Raw genomic sequence first — 14,226 nt, 5'->3', positions numbered from 1 at the left:
AAATGAACACCTTTTATGTGAGAGTAACGTTACCAGATATTGCTTTGGCAATGTTAACACATGTTTCCCATGCCAATAAAGCCCCTTGAATTGCATATATATACAGAGGCGTAATTTTATTTATTTATAAATAAGCATAACAACTTCAGAATTTCCAAAACATGCATCACCAAATCTGCTGTGTAAATGCAGCAAACAAACACTGCCCCTTAGCGTTTGAGAAAAAAAACGCATTGTTCTATATTCGGACAAGATGGCGACGAGCAATGGTGGTGGAATGGAAGTGGATGGGGCCGGTAAGCACAATATATTTATTTGAATTTGACAAGGTTGTATATATATTGTGTTGGCGATAACTTTACTCCTTTGTCGATGGTGTTTAGCTTGCCATTATTTCTTCTTTGCGTTCTCTAACGTTACTTCAGCGAGGCTAGCTAACTTTAGTTAGCATAGCTAGCTCATTTAGCTAACGTGGCTGTCCCCGTTAGTATTTGTGCGTACTGTACCGGTGTTATTATTATTATTATTAGTGATGAGGTAGAAAATGATAGTTACATATCGGGATATTATTTTTTTGTATATATCGTATGTTTTGACTATCATTTTTGCAGTAGTTTGCAGTACCTGCACCAACTGTAGTAGTTTTCTTTCATACATGCTTAGAAAAAAGGTCAAGGGTTTTAAGGCTGTCCCCATTTCAACTGTACGGTGCAGATGGCATGGTCCCCCGTCACCATAGTAGAACCCCTTTTGGTTCCGGATAGAACCCTTTTTAGTTTCGGCTATAACCCATTTTAGTTTCAGGTAGAACCAAAAAGGGCTCTATGTAGGGCCCTCAGTGGAAAGGGTTCTACATGGAACCCCAAAGTTTTTTTATTTTTATACATAGAACACGTTTTTTTTATACCTGCAACCACTAAGGGTTTTTCAAAAGGTTCACCCTTTTAAGTTCTACATATCACCCTTTCACTAAGAGTGTACATACAGTAGCTTGTTTTAGTAGAGGTTTCTGGGAATTCCAAGCCTTAATTATCTATGCAATTTCAAAACGATTGCAGTTAATATTGGCTTGTTAGCTAACTAGCTAGTTAATAGTTGACCTCAACTGTCACACATTGATTGGTCCGTCTGTAGTAGTTAGCTAGCTAAGCATCGGCAGTTTAAACAACTAGCGTTAGCTTGTCTATTGCTAGCTAATTAGCTAAATATTTTGCATCCTAGGCTAGCTTGATTACCGCGATGTAATTGGTCCCCCACACCGAGCTAGTGGTTAACTATAGCAATGGAGATTAGCTAACTTCATGATCACATCTTCTAACATGTCAATTGGAATAGCATTGTTGATAAACTGAAGCTCTGCTGAGTAGAATCAATGTCCTCACTGTACCTTTCCTGTATATTACCAAGTGGTACATGTTTGTTGAAATCCAGCTCAATTCAACGACACACTGATATTGTAACATTCATCTAAAGAAAACAATATTCAATACAAGAACACAGATGCTTTGTTTGCTCGAAAGCAGGTGGTCGTGCTGAGGCCATGTTTGGCTGCGATGGCCAAAAGTAAAGGAAACCCATCCTCTCTTTTTTGTCTGTCCCACAGCCAGCCCCAGTGTTATGGCGTCTGGGGTCACCGGCAGTGTCTCTGTTGCCCTGCATCCTCTAGTCATCCTCAACATCTCAGACCACTGGATTCGTATCCGCTCCCAGGAGGGGCGGCCCATGCAGGGTATGTGTGCTGATCAGTTTTCAAGTATACCAATAATTCTATACTGTCTTGCATTTGGAATGGAATAATGGACAAGGGGATGGGGGTGAGATTGAAATTGGTTCAGTATATTGCTCTGTATATGTCTTAAAGTTTAAATACTTTGTAAAAAGTTAAGACAATAATTAAAATACACCGAACAAAAATTTTAACCGAACTTGCCACAATTTAAAATATTTTTACTGAGTAACAGTTCATATAAAATCAGTCCATTTAAATGAGTTAATTAGGCCCTAATCTATGGATTTCACATGACTGAGAATACAGATATGCATCTGTTGGTCACAGATTCCTAAAAATAAAGTAGAGGCGTGGATCAGAAAACCAGTCAGTATTTGGTGTGACAACCATTTGCCTCATGCAGCGCGACACATCTCCTTCACATAAAGTTAATCAGGCTGTTGATTGTCGTCTGCGGAATTTTGTTCTACTGCTCTTCAATGGCTGTTCAAACTTGTTGGATATTGGAGGGAACTGTAATACGCTGTCGTACATGTCAATGCAGAGCATCCCAAACATGCTCAATGGTTGACTTGCCTGGGGAGTATGCAGGCCATGGAAGACCTGGGACATTTTCAGCTTCCAGGAATAGTGTAACAGATCCTTGCGAAACATGAGGTGGTGGCGGAGGATGAATGGATGGCATGACAATGAGCCTCCGGATCTCATCACGGTGTCTTGGTGCATTCAAATTGCCATCGATAAAAAAAAAATCGCTGTCAAATCAAATACATTTGTATTTGTCACATGCGCCGAATACAACTGTATTACCATGAAATGCTTTACTTACAAGCTGTTAACCAACAACAGTTCAAGAAATAGTTGAGGAAATATTTACTAAATAAACTAAAGTAAAAAGTAACATGAAAGAAAATTACATAACAATAACGAGGCTATATACAGGTGGTACTGGGGTACAGGTTAGTCAAGGTAATTTGTAAAGTGACTATGCATAGATAACAAACAGCGAGTAGCAGCAGTGTAAAAACAAAGATCAATGTAAATGTAAATAGTCCGGGTAGCCATTCTATTAATTGTTCAGCAGTCTTATGGCTTGGGGGAAGAAGCTGTTAAAGAGCCTTTTGGTCCTAGATTTGGCGGTCTGGTACCGCTTGCCCTGCGGTAGCTGGGGGAAGAGTATGAGTGACTGGAGTCACAATTTTTGGGGGGTGACTGGAGTCTCTAACAATTTTTTGGGGGGCTTCCTCTGACACCGCCGAGTATATAGGTCCTGGATGTCAAGAAGCTTGGCCCTAGTGATGTACTGGGTCGTACGCAGTACCCTCTGTAGTGTCTTATAGTCAGATGCCGAGCAGTTGCCATACCAGGCAGTGATGCAACTGGTCAGGATGCTCTCGATGGTGCAGCTGTAGAACTCTTTGAGGATCTGGGGACCAATGCCAAATCTTTTCTCTCTCCTGGAGCGGAAAAGGTGTTGTCCTGCCCTCTTCACAACTGTCTTGGTGTGTTTGGACCATGATAGTTTGTTGGTGATGTGGACACCAAGGAACTTGAAACTCTCCTCCTGCTCCACTGCAGCCCCGTTGATGTTAATGTGGGCCTGTTCGGCCCTCCTTTTCCTGTAGTCCACAATCAGCTCCTTTGTCTTGCTCACATTGAGGGAGAAGTTGTTGTCCTGGCACCACACTGCCAGGTCTCTGACCTCCATATAGGCTGTCTCATCGTTGTCGGTGATCAGGCCTAGCACTGTTGGTGTCAGCAAACTTAATCATGGTTTTGGAAATGTGCTTGGCCACGCAGTCGCCCCAGTGTTGAGGATCAGCGTGGCAGAGGTGCTGCTGCCTACCGTTACCACCCAGGGGCGGCCTGTCAGGAAGTCCAGGATCCAGTTGCAGAGAGTGGTGTTTAGTCCCAGGATCCTTAGCTTAGTGATGAGTTTCGAGGGTACTATGGTGTTGAACGCTGAGCTGCAGTCAATGAACAGCATTCTCACATAGGTGTTCCTTTTGTCCAGGTGTGAAAGGGCAGTGTGGATTGAGATTGCATCATCTGTGGATCTGTTGGGGCTGTATGCGAATTGGAGTTGGTCTAGGGTTTCTGGGTTGATGGTGTTGATGTGAGCCATGACCAGCCTTTCAAAGCCCTTCATGGCTACCGACATGAGTTCTACAGGGCGGTAATCATTTAGGCAGGTTACCTTTGCTTTCTTGGACACATGGACTATGGTGGTCTGTTTGAAATATAGGTATTACAGACTGTCAGGGAGAGGTTGAAAATGTCAGTGAAGACACTGGCCAGTTGGTCCGCACATGCTTTGGCTATACATCCTGGTAACCCGTCTATCCCCACGGCTTTGAATGTTGACCTGTTTAAAGGTCTTCCGCACTCCGGCTACAGAGAGAATGATCACACAGTCATCCGGAACAGCTGGTGCTCTCATGCATGCTTCAGTGTTGCTTGCCTCTAAGGGAGCATGAAATAAAAAGGCATTTAGCTCGTTTGGTAGGCTCGTGTCACTGAGCAGCTCGCAGCTGGGTTTCTCTTTGTAGTCTGTAATAGTTTGCAAGCCCTGCCACATCCGACGAGCGTCAGAGCCGGTCTAGTAGGATTCTATCTTAATCCTGTATTGACGCTTTACCTGTTTGATTAGTGTCCCGATCCTTGAAAGCGGCAGCTCTTCCCTTTAGCTCAGTACGGATGTGGCCTGTAATCCATATCTTCTGGTTGGGAAATGTACCAACGGTCACTGTGGGGACGACGTCGTCAATGCATTTATTGATGAAGCCAACGACTGAGGTGGTATACTCCTCAATGCCATTTGATGAATCCCGGAACATATTCCAGTCTGTGCTAGCAAAACAGTCCTATAGTGTAGCATCTGCGTCATCTGACCACTTCCGTATTGAGCAAGTTACTGGTACTTCCTGCTTTCGTTTTTACTTGTTAGCACGAATCAGGAGGGTAGAATTATGGTCAGATTTGACAAATGGAGGGTTATGGAGAGCTTTATATGCATCTGTGTGTGGCGTAAAGGTGGTCTAGAGTTTTTTGCCATCTGCACGGTACAGTTGAAATGAGTGACTACTGGCACACTTCTCCAGGGTGCCAGTGGCCATCGAAGGTGGGTGAAAGATTAGTGGAATCTGTGTGGGTAGCTGGACAGGTAGGATGACTGACAGTGAAGGTGAACATGTGGTCACGTGTCAGGTGACAGAGGAATGGATGAGACTGAGGCAGGAATTCCTTTAACCATAAAGTGGTATATTTACTGAGTAGTCTGTGCTGCATCACAAAGGAAACAAATAACATGTATCCAACCAAATTCATAATCAAAGATCAAACCATATCATTCATTATTAACATAATTTAGGGAATTCAACAGTCCAGTTCATTAAGAAGTCAATAGTAATCATCCGCGAGTCATTTAGGCTCGTAACTATCATAAATTATGAAAGAATACAAACAGTGAATGGTTATACAATCTACAATCCCCATTATCAAACTCAATCAGTTAGCAACAATGACGTTTCTCATTTCACTCTTTCAATTGTCTTCATGTGTACATATAATTCATTTCAATACACATGAACCATATTGATTGCATAATTGGCCTATGAGGATCCGTAGGGCCGTGATCATTGACAATTCACATTACACAATATGTTTGAAGCTCCAAGCCGCGCTCCGCAGTAGTAACTATTAACAGTAACTGGATGGCCCACTCTCCCGATCGCCTCAGATGAGAGGTAACATAGTCGGTGGACTTAAGTGGATTCATGGATTCACAGAACTTCTGGATCAGATGGAGTTAAGGAAGAGAAAGCAGCGAGATCAGGCGATGGCAATTTCCTCCTTTTATGGAGTTGAGATCTGTCGGACATTTCCACCTGACTTAAAGGCCCAGCTGAGTAAATGGCAATGAATTAAAGGATTATTCCACCAACTCCATGGGCCTTTTCTACAGTGGGCATTTGCCCATTTGAAGTTGGTTATCTGGATGTGGAGGTCCTGGGCTTGGGGTAGAGAAATTAACTTCTCTGGCAACAGCTCTGATGGACATTCCTGCAGTCAGCATGCCAATTGCACACTCCCTCAAAATTTGGGACATCTGCTGCATTGTGATGTGACACAACTGTATATTTTAGTGGCCTTTTATTGTCCCCAGCACAAGGTACATCTGTGTAATGATCATGCTGTTTTAATCAGCTCCTTGATATGCCACACCTGTCAGATGGATGGACTATCTTGGCGAAGGAGAAATGCTCACCAGGGATGTACGCATTGTTTGCGTATGGAAGATTTCTGAGCTCTTATTCCAGCTCATGAAACACGTGACCCTACATTTTGCATTTGATATTTTTGTTCAGTATAGTTAAGAAACTGCAAGAGAACAAACACAGCAGTGGGAAGGGCGTCTTACATGGGTATGGTTACAGTAGGGCTGCCACAATTACCATATAACCGAGGGTTATGGCTGAAGATGCTTATGGAATAAAATACCTCTAAATACCCCTTTTTTTGTGTGAAACGAACAGATGACTGAAGATGGGATAACCAGGCATTTTTTGCGTTTAGGTTAGTTTCGACTGTTTCTTGACTCTTAATAACGTGATGAAACGTATTTGCTGAAACAAGCGAACTAGGCTTTGGTTGCTTATGCAATACCCTCATCAATGTAGCATACAGAAATATAATGACTAGAACGGGTTTGGAACCAATTAGACTGGTAAACTCCATAGGTACACTCACAACGGCTGCCTGGTATTGTGATGCAGTGATTTTCTTTAATGTAGAATGTTCATTCAAATGATCATGTGGTGCCTCGTGCCACGGAATGTATTTTTTGTAACATCAGTTGAGTTGAATCAACAAATCACAGCACATATTTTAGTTCTTGCTTCGCTCCTATGGATACCCTCGCAATGGCCGCCAGTCCACCCATTATGCCAGCATTGACTTGAATGGGATGCCCGTTCTATTCATTCTATTTCTATGGCAGCACATGCAGTCAGGTGGAGAGGAGAAAATGTGTCAAAAAAGCTGTTCCTATTCGAACAGTTATATCAAAGACTGCGGTCATTTGGCTGTCCAATTACTGTCATCCAAAATTCCATGGCCGTCACAGCCCTGGGTTCCAGTTAATGACAGTTTCAATGGGCTTTGCTATAGCCTGTATGTGTGTCGGTTCCAATTGGCTGTTTTATGTTGCATTTGATCCTTTCCTTTATCACCCAGTGATTGGCGCCCTGATCGGGAAGCAGGAGGGTAGAAACATTGAGGTGATGAACTCCTTTGAGCTGCTTCATCAGTTGGTAGATGACCGAGCACACATTGACAAGGAGTACTACTACACCAAGGAGGAGCAATGTGAGTCTCATCACACACACGCTTGTTGATTTCACTAACCTACCTTACAAAGAAAAGGTCAGATGGCATTAATTACTGATGGTGAGGAAAGTGCAATATGAAAAGGGATGTATGTTGTGCTGTGTCACGGTTTCCCCTCCATCTCTGAAGCTAAACATGTCATCGTAGGCTTGTGCCTGAAGCCCTCGGTGTGACAAAGTGGAACTAAACCTCATTAGGAGTTCTGGTCTACGATTTTGTTTTGCCTTTTTAAATCACAATTAATAAGATTTACTTTAGTAGGGGACCTGATCCTAGATCAGCATTCCTGTTCTGCTTGATTCATAATGGCACCTGACCTCTTTCACCTGCCTCTCAGTCAAACAGGTTTTCAAGGACATGGAATTCCTGGGCTGGTATACCACAGGCGGTCCTTGTGACCAATCAGACATCCACATTCACAAGCAGGTAGGCAGAGCAAAGGGGACTACGTTTCATTTTCCATGAGGCGGGGCATGTTCCGTGGGGGAGTAATTAGAGGCATGCTAAAATGTACTTTTACACTAATTGGTCAGTGGATTGTTGTGATTTGAAATGTCAGTTTGGCCAACAGGATGTTTGGCCAACAGGATGCTGTTTTCTTATTGGCTTTTCTTCTCTCTTCTCCAGGTGTGTGAGATCATTGAGAGTCCTCTGTTCCTCAAGCTCAACCCAATGACCAAACACACAGATGTGAGTTTCTCATTTGGAAATAGTTTATATAATAATAATAAATTTATCTTCTTTAGTGCTTTTTTCATAACACTTTTTTTCAAAGTGCTTCAAAAGCTAAAAATACATATAAGCAATACATCATGAGTAGCCTAGTTATAGCTAGCTAGGTCAACCAATAGAGGCCAAGGGAGAAACTCAATTGCACTCCCTTGACTCCTCACCCCCAAAACCCCACTGGATATAGTGTTTTTGTTGCATTGGATGTGTCTCAATCCACCGCGTCCACCAATGTAACATGAGGTGATGGAGCTTCTCACAAAATATGTAGCTTCCTAACGGTTTGGCCTATAAACTGTTATGACCCTCTATGAAAGAGGACTCTCAGGAACACAATGTTCTTCATTTTGCTCTATGACCCTTACAAGCGTCTTGGGACTCGTCTGAAGTCGGTACAGCCAATCTGCCAGCGTGTGTCTGTAGTGTTCCAACAGTTTGGGCTGCCCACTAATAGTTTTATTTATTTATTTATTTCACCTTTATTTAACCAGGTAGGCTAGTTGAGAACAAGTTCTCATTTGCAACTGCAACCTGGCCAAGATAAAGCATAGCAGTGTGAACAGACAACACAGAGTTACACATGGAGTAAACAATTAACAAGTCAATAACACAGAGAGAAAAAAAAAGGGGAGTCTATATACAATGTGTGTAAAAGGCATGAGGAGGTAGGCGAATAATGACAATTTTGCAGATTAATAACACTGGAGTGATAAATGATCAGATGGTCATGTACAGGTAGAGATATTGGTGTGCAAAAGAGCAGAAAAGTAAATAAATAAAAACAGTATGGGGATGAGGTAGGTAAAAATGGGTGGGCTATTTACCGATAGACTATGTACAGCTGCAGCGATCGGTTAACTGCTCAGATAGCAGATGTTTGAAGTTGGTGAGGGAGATAAGTCTCCAACTTCAGCGATTTTTGCAATTCGTTCCAGTCACAGGCAGCAGAGAACTGGAACGAAAGGCGGCCAAATTAGGTGCTGGCTTTAGGGATGATCAGTGAGATACACCTGCTGGAGCGCGTGCTACGGATGGGTGTTGCCATCGTGACCAGTGAACTGAGATAAGGCGGAGCTTTACCTAGCAGCCAACAGGCCTCACAGGACTCGTCTAAAGGTCCCCCCGGTAACGGTTGAAAACATTTATGGAAGTATATGGTGACGACAATAAGGGGTTAAATACAAGTATTATCTCTCAGAAATAGGATTAGCCCCCCCCCCCCCCCCCCGAAAAATCTAAATATCGGTTGTAGTTCGGTTATTCAATGCGTCTGTCTGGGCTAACAGCAGGAAGGCCAAATACACATTTTCATCAAAATGTCGATACTTCAAGGGGTCTTAATTCAAATAGTAAAATGATCCTTGGTATGATTTTTCTTAAAACAATTCCATATAGCTTATTAGAAACCCCACCGCCACTGGCTTAGACTCTCATGTAGAAAACATTCTTAAAGGTGGAATCCTTACTTGTGAAACTTTCCATTTTGGGATATTACAACAACAAAAACGTTTTTTCAAACAACAAACGCTGTTTTTTCCCCCCTCGGAAAACATTGCATAGAACAGCAGAATATGTACTGTCTTTTTTTTTTTACCACTGTCCACAAAACCAATAAGGACGGTGCTGATACGGATTCCACCTTTAAATGAACGTTACTTGCTTTTTATGCAAGACCGTTCCTTGGCTATACAGTACATATGGTAATTCTAACATATGTCCTGTCTCTCCCAGCTCCCTGTCAACGTGTACGAGTCTGTCATCGACATCATCAACGGAGAGGTAACTCAAGCTCTCCTACCACACACATCACTGTGATTAGTACGAGTGGCTCAGTTGTAAGCTTGGCTGTCCCCTATTGCCCAATCGCAGGCGACCATGTTGTTTGCTGAGCTGGGGTACACTCTGGCCACAGAAGAGGCGGAGCGAATCGGAGTGGACCACGTGGCTCGCATGACAGCCACTGGCACAGGGGAGAATTCAACAGGTAACTATAGTAACGGCTGCCCATACCCCCAATTTTACAAGGCCCACCATTTTAAAACGCCTCCCCAGCAAATGATCTGCCTGGTACGTCTGATACAGCCAAAGGTTTACAAATGCACTCTCAACCACTCTCCCTGTTATGTGTCTCTTCTGTTCAGTGGCAGAACATCTCATAGCCCAACACAGTGCAATTAAGATGCTCCACAGCAGGGTGAAAGTCATCCTGGAATACGTCAAAGCTGTGGAAGCAGGTGAGAGAACCGCTGTCTGTGTGATGAAAAGGCCGAAAGAATGACTGTTAAAGTGAGTCTGGAAACAATATGCTTTTATTACATTGGAGTCATTTCCAGCCCTTGATCTCTCAACAATCTACAGTGCCTTTGGGAAACTATTCAGACTAGAGGTCGACCGATTATGTTTTTTCAACGCACTTACCGATTATTGGAAGACCAAATAAGCCGATACCGATTAATATTATTTTTTTTTTATGTATTTATTTGTAATAATGACAATTACAACAATACTTGAATGAACACCTATTTTAACTTAATATAATACATCAATAAAATCCATAATGAAACATGTTCAATTTGTTTTAAATAATGCAAAAACAAATTGTTGGAGAAGAAAGTAAAAGTGCAATATGTGCTTTGTAAGAAAATGTTTAAGTTCCTTGCTCAGAACATGAGAACATATGAAAGCTGGTTCCTTTTAACATGAGTCTTCAATATTCCCAGGTAAGAAGTTTTAGGTTGTAGGAATTATAGGACTATTTTCCTCTATACCATTTGTATTTCATTAACCTTTCACTATTGGATGTTCTTATTGGCACTTTAGTATTGCCAGTGTAACAGTATAGCTTCCGTCCCTCTCCTCGCTCCTCCCTTGGGCTCGAACCAGGAACACAACGACAACAGCCCCCCTAAAGCAGCGTTACCCATGCAGAGCAAGGGGAACAACTACTAGAAGGTTCAGAGCGAGTGACGTTTGAAACGCAATTAGCGTGCGCTAACTAGCTAGCCATTTCACTTCGGTTACACCAACCTCATCTCGGGAGTTGAAGTCATAGTCATAAACAGTGCAATGCTTGAAGCACAGCGAAGATCTGCTGGCAAAACGCACGAAAGTGCTGTTTGAATGAATGTTTACGCGCCTGCTTCTGCCTACCACCGCTCAGTCAGATACTTGTATGCTTGTATGCTCAGTCAGATTATATGCAACGCAGGACACGCTAGATAATATCTAGTAATATCATCAACCATGTGTAGTTAACTAGTGATTATGATTGATTGTTTTTTATAAGATAAGTTTAATGCTAGCTAGCAACTTACCTTGGCTTACTGCATTCGCGTAACAGGCAGGCTCCTTGTGGAGCGCAACGAGAGAGGCGGCAGGTCGTTAATTGCGTTGGACTCGTTAACTGTAAGGTTGCAAGATTGGATCCCCCGAGCTGACAAGGTAAAAATCTGTCTTTCTGTCCCTGAACAAGGCAGTTAACCCACCGTTCCTAGGCCGTCATTGAAAATAAGAATGTGTTCTTAATTAACTGACTTGCCTAGTTAAATAAAGGTATATAAAAATAAACATTCGGCACATCGGCGCCCAAAAATACCGATTTCCGATTATGAGAACTTTCCGATTAATCGGTCGACCTCTAATTCAGACCCTTTTCCACATTTTGTGACGCCTACAGCCTTATTCTAACAAAACATCCTCAGCAATCGACACAGAATACCCCATAAGGACAAAGCGAAAACAGGTTTAGAATTTTTAGCAAATGAATTAAATAGAAAAAAAGACCATATTTACATAAGACAGGATTGTGTTGAGGCACAGACCTGGGGAAACGGTACTAAAAAATGTCTGCAGCATTGGAGGTCCCCAAGAACACATTGGCCTCCATCATTATTAAATGGAAGAAGTTTGGAACCACACAGATCATCCTAGAGTTGGATGCCCAGCCAAACTGAGCCATCAGGGGAGAAGGGCCTTGGTCAGGGAGGTGACCAAGAAGTCTATTGTCACTCTGACAGTGTCCCAGAGTTCCTCTGTTGAAATGGATGTCCTTCTGGAAGGTTCTCCCATCTCTGCAGTACTCTACCAATCAGGTCTTTATGGTAGTGGCCATACGGAAGCGACTCCTCAGTAAAAGGCACATGACAGCCTGCTTGGAGTTTACCAAAAGGCACCTAAAGGACTCTCAGACAATGTGAAGACTCTCGGATGATGAGAAACAAGATTCTCTGGTCTGATGAAACCAAGATTGAACTCTTCGGCATGAATGTCAACCGTCACGTCTGGAGGAAACCTGGCACCATCCCTACGGTGAAGCATGGTGGTGGCAGCATCATCCCCTGTGTTGATGTTTTTCAGTGGCTGGGACTAGGAGACTAGTCAGTATTGAGGCATAGATGAACGGAGGAAAGTACAGAGATCCTTGATGAAAACCTGCCTCAGAGCACTAAGGACCCCAGACTGGGGTGAAGGTTCACCTTCCAACAAGACAACGACCCTAAGCATACAGCCAAGACAGTGCAGCAGTGGCTTCGGGACAAGTCTCTGAATGTCCTTGTGTGGCCCAGCCAAAGCCCGGACTTGAACCTGATCGAACATCTCTGGAGAGACCTGAAAATAGCTGTGCAGCGACGCTTCCCATCCAACCTGACAGAGCTTGAGAGGATCTGCAGAGAAGAATGGGAGAAACTCTCCAAATACAGGTGTACCAAGCTTGTAGCATGATACCCAAGAAGACTCGAGGCTGTAATCGCTGCCAAAAGTGCTTCAACAAATTAGAGCAAAGTGTCTGAATACTTATGTAAATGTGATAATATATATATTATTTTTCTTCAAATTTGCTTTGTTATTATGGGATATTGGGTGTAGTTTGAATAATGTTTTATTTAATCCGTATTAGAATAAGGCTAGTGTAATAAAATGTGGGGGAATCAAGGACTCTGAATACTTTCCGAATGCACTGTATATCCAAACAACTTTCTTATGTGTTTATTTCTTCCCTCATGCTCTCTTTTGTTACACACTCTCCCCTTCTGATTTGGTACGACCCAGGAGAGGTGCCATTAAACCACGAGATCCTCAGAGAAGCCAATGCTTTGTGCCACAGACTGCCTGTTCTCAGCACCATCAAATTCAAGACCGACTTCTACGATGTAAGTTGTCCCCACTCAGTTATGTGGTAGTCTGCCTAGTTGGAAGGATAATGAACATACATTTTTTGCTGAATTCCAACATTAAATCACTCAAGGGTGTTTACTAATTTAAGCTTAGATGGGTTGATTGGCACAGTACTGTGAAAGCATATGAATCTCCTTCCTTCTATCCTCAGCAATGCAATGACGTGGGCCTCATGGCTTACCTAGGTACCATCACCAAGACCTGCAACAGCATGAACCAGTTCATCAACAAGTTCAACGTCTTGTACGACAGACAGGGCATCGGCCGGAGGATGAGAGGACTGTTCTTTTGAGCGAGAGAGCGGGAGGGAGGGGGGGCATGAAAGAAGATGTCACAAGCACTGCAAATGTTAATTTGCTGGTCTATTTTGTTAAGTTGTCTCATCGAACCAGTTTACTGTTTTCAAAGGTAGCAAATGCTAGAAGTGTCTCAGACCACTTGTCTATACCATTAAAACCACACACAAACAAACTTCTCACTCGCAGTTTAAGGTTGGTGACTATTCACATTAACGAATCCATGTACACGAACAGAAATCACATTTTTTGTTTTGTTCCATGTTTCTGTAAGTAATAAATAATCTGCAGATTTTTCGTGGGACTTTGATTCCTGTTTATCACAAAAATAAACGTGGATCAGAAAACCAGTCAGTATCTGGTGTGACCACCATTTGCCTCATGCAGCGCAACATCTTTCGTATAGAGTTGATTGTGCAGCGTTGTCCGACTTTTCTTCAATGGCTGTGCGAAGTTGCTGGGTATTGGCGGAAACTGGAACATGCTGTCGTACACATCGATTCAGAGCATCCTAAACCTGCTCAATGGGTGACGTCTGGCGAGTATGCAGGCCATAGAAGAACTGGGACATTTTCAGCTTCTAGGAATTGTGTGCAGATCCTTGCGGAACATGAGGTGATGGCAGCGGATGAACGGCACGACAATGGGCCTCAGGATCTCGTCACGGTATCCCTGTGCTTTCAAATTGCCATTGATAATGCAATTGTGTTCGTTGTCCGTAGCTTTTGCCATAACCCCACAATGTTGACATGAGCAAACCGCTCATCCGCATATAGCCATCTGCCCAGTAGAGTTGAAACGGATTCATCCATGAAGAGCACACTTTTCCAATGTGCTTGTGGCCATCGATGGTGAACATTTGCCCACTGAAGTCAGTTACGACACCGAACTGCAGTCCGGTCAAGACCC

The 14,226-nt window shown here is 43.0% G+C and overlaps 1 protein-coding gene across 1 annotated transcript; it reads left to right on the top strand.

Annotated features, from left to right (window-relative positions):
• Positions 1-174: 174 nt before the first annotated feature.
• LOC109893043 (COP9 signalosome complex subunit 6-like) lies at positions 175-13,614 on the top strand. Its single transcript, XM_020486042.2, has 10 exons — positions 175-296; positions 1,604-1,729; positions 6,965-7,096; positions 7,455-7,543; positions 7,745-7,807; positions 9,578-9,625; positions 9,716-9,830; positions 9,988-10,080; positions 12,896-12,996; positions 13,173-13,614. Exons 1-10 carry the CDS (start codon positions 254-256, stop codon positions 13,311-13,313), a joined length of 951 nt encoding a protein of 316 aa, XP_020341631.1. The 5' UTR covers positions 175-253; the 3' UTR covers positions 13,314-13,614.
• Positions 13,615-14,226: the final 612 nt, after the last annotated feature.

Source organism: Oncorhynchus kisutch, linkage group LG6 (assembly GCF_002021735.2).
Source record: "Oncorhynchus kisutch isolate 150728-3 linkage group LG6, Okis_V2, whole genome shotgun sequence".
Classification (NCBI taxonomy): Eukaryota; Metazoa; Chordata; class Actinopteri; order Salmoniformes; family Salmonidae; genus Oncorhynchus; species Oncorhynchus kisutch.
This window is presented reverse-complemented; position numbering and strand designations above follow the sequence as displayed.

Coding starts and splice junctions, on each gene's coding strand:
- LOC109893043 (XM_020486042.2), top strand. CDS start 254: ATGGCGACGAGCAATGGTGGTGGAATGGAAGTGGATGGGGCCG. Junction 7,097..7,454: donor CTACACCAAGGAGGAGCAAT/GTGAGTCTCATC, acceptor CCTGCCTCTCAG/TCAAACAGGTTTTCAAGGAC. Junction 7,544..7,744: donor ACATCCACATTCACAAGCAG/GTAGGCAGAGCA, acceptor TCTCTTCTCCAG/GTGTGTGAGATCATTGAGAG.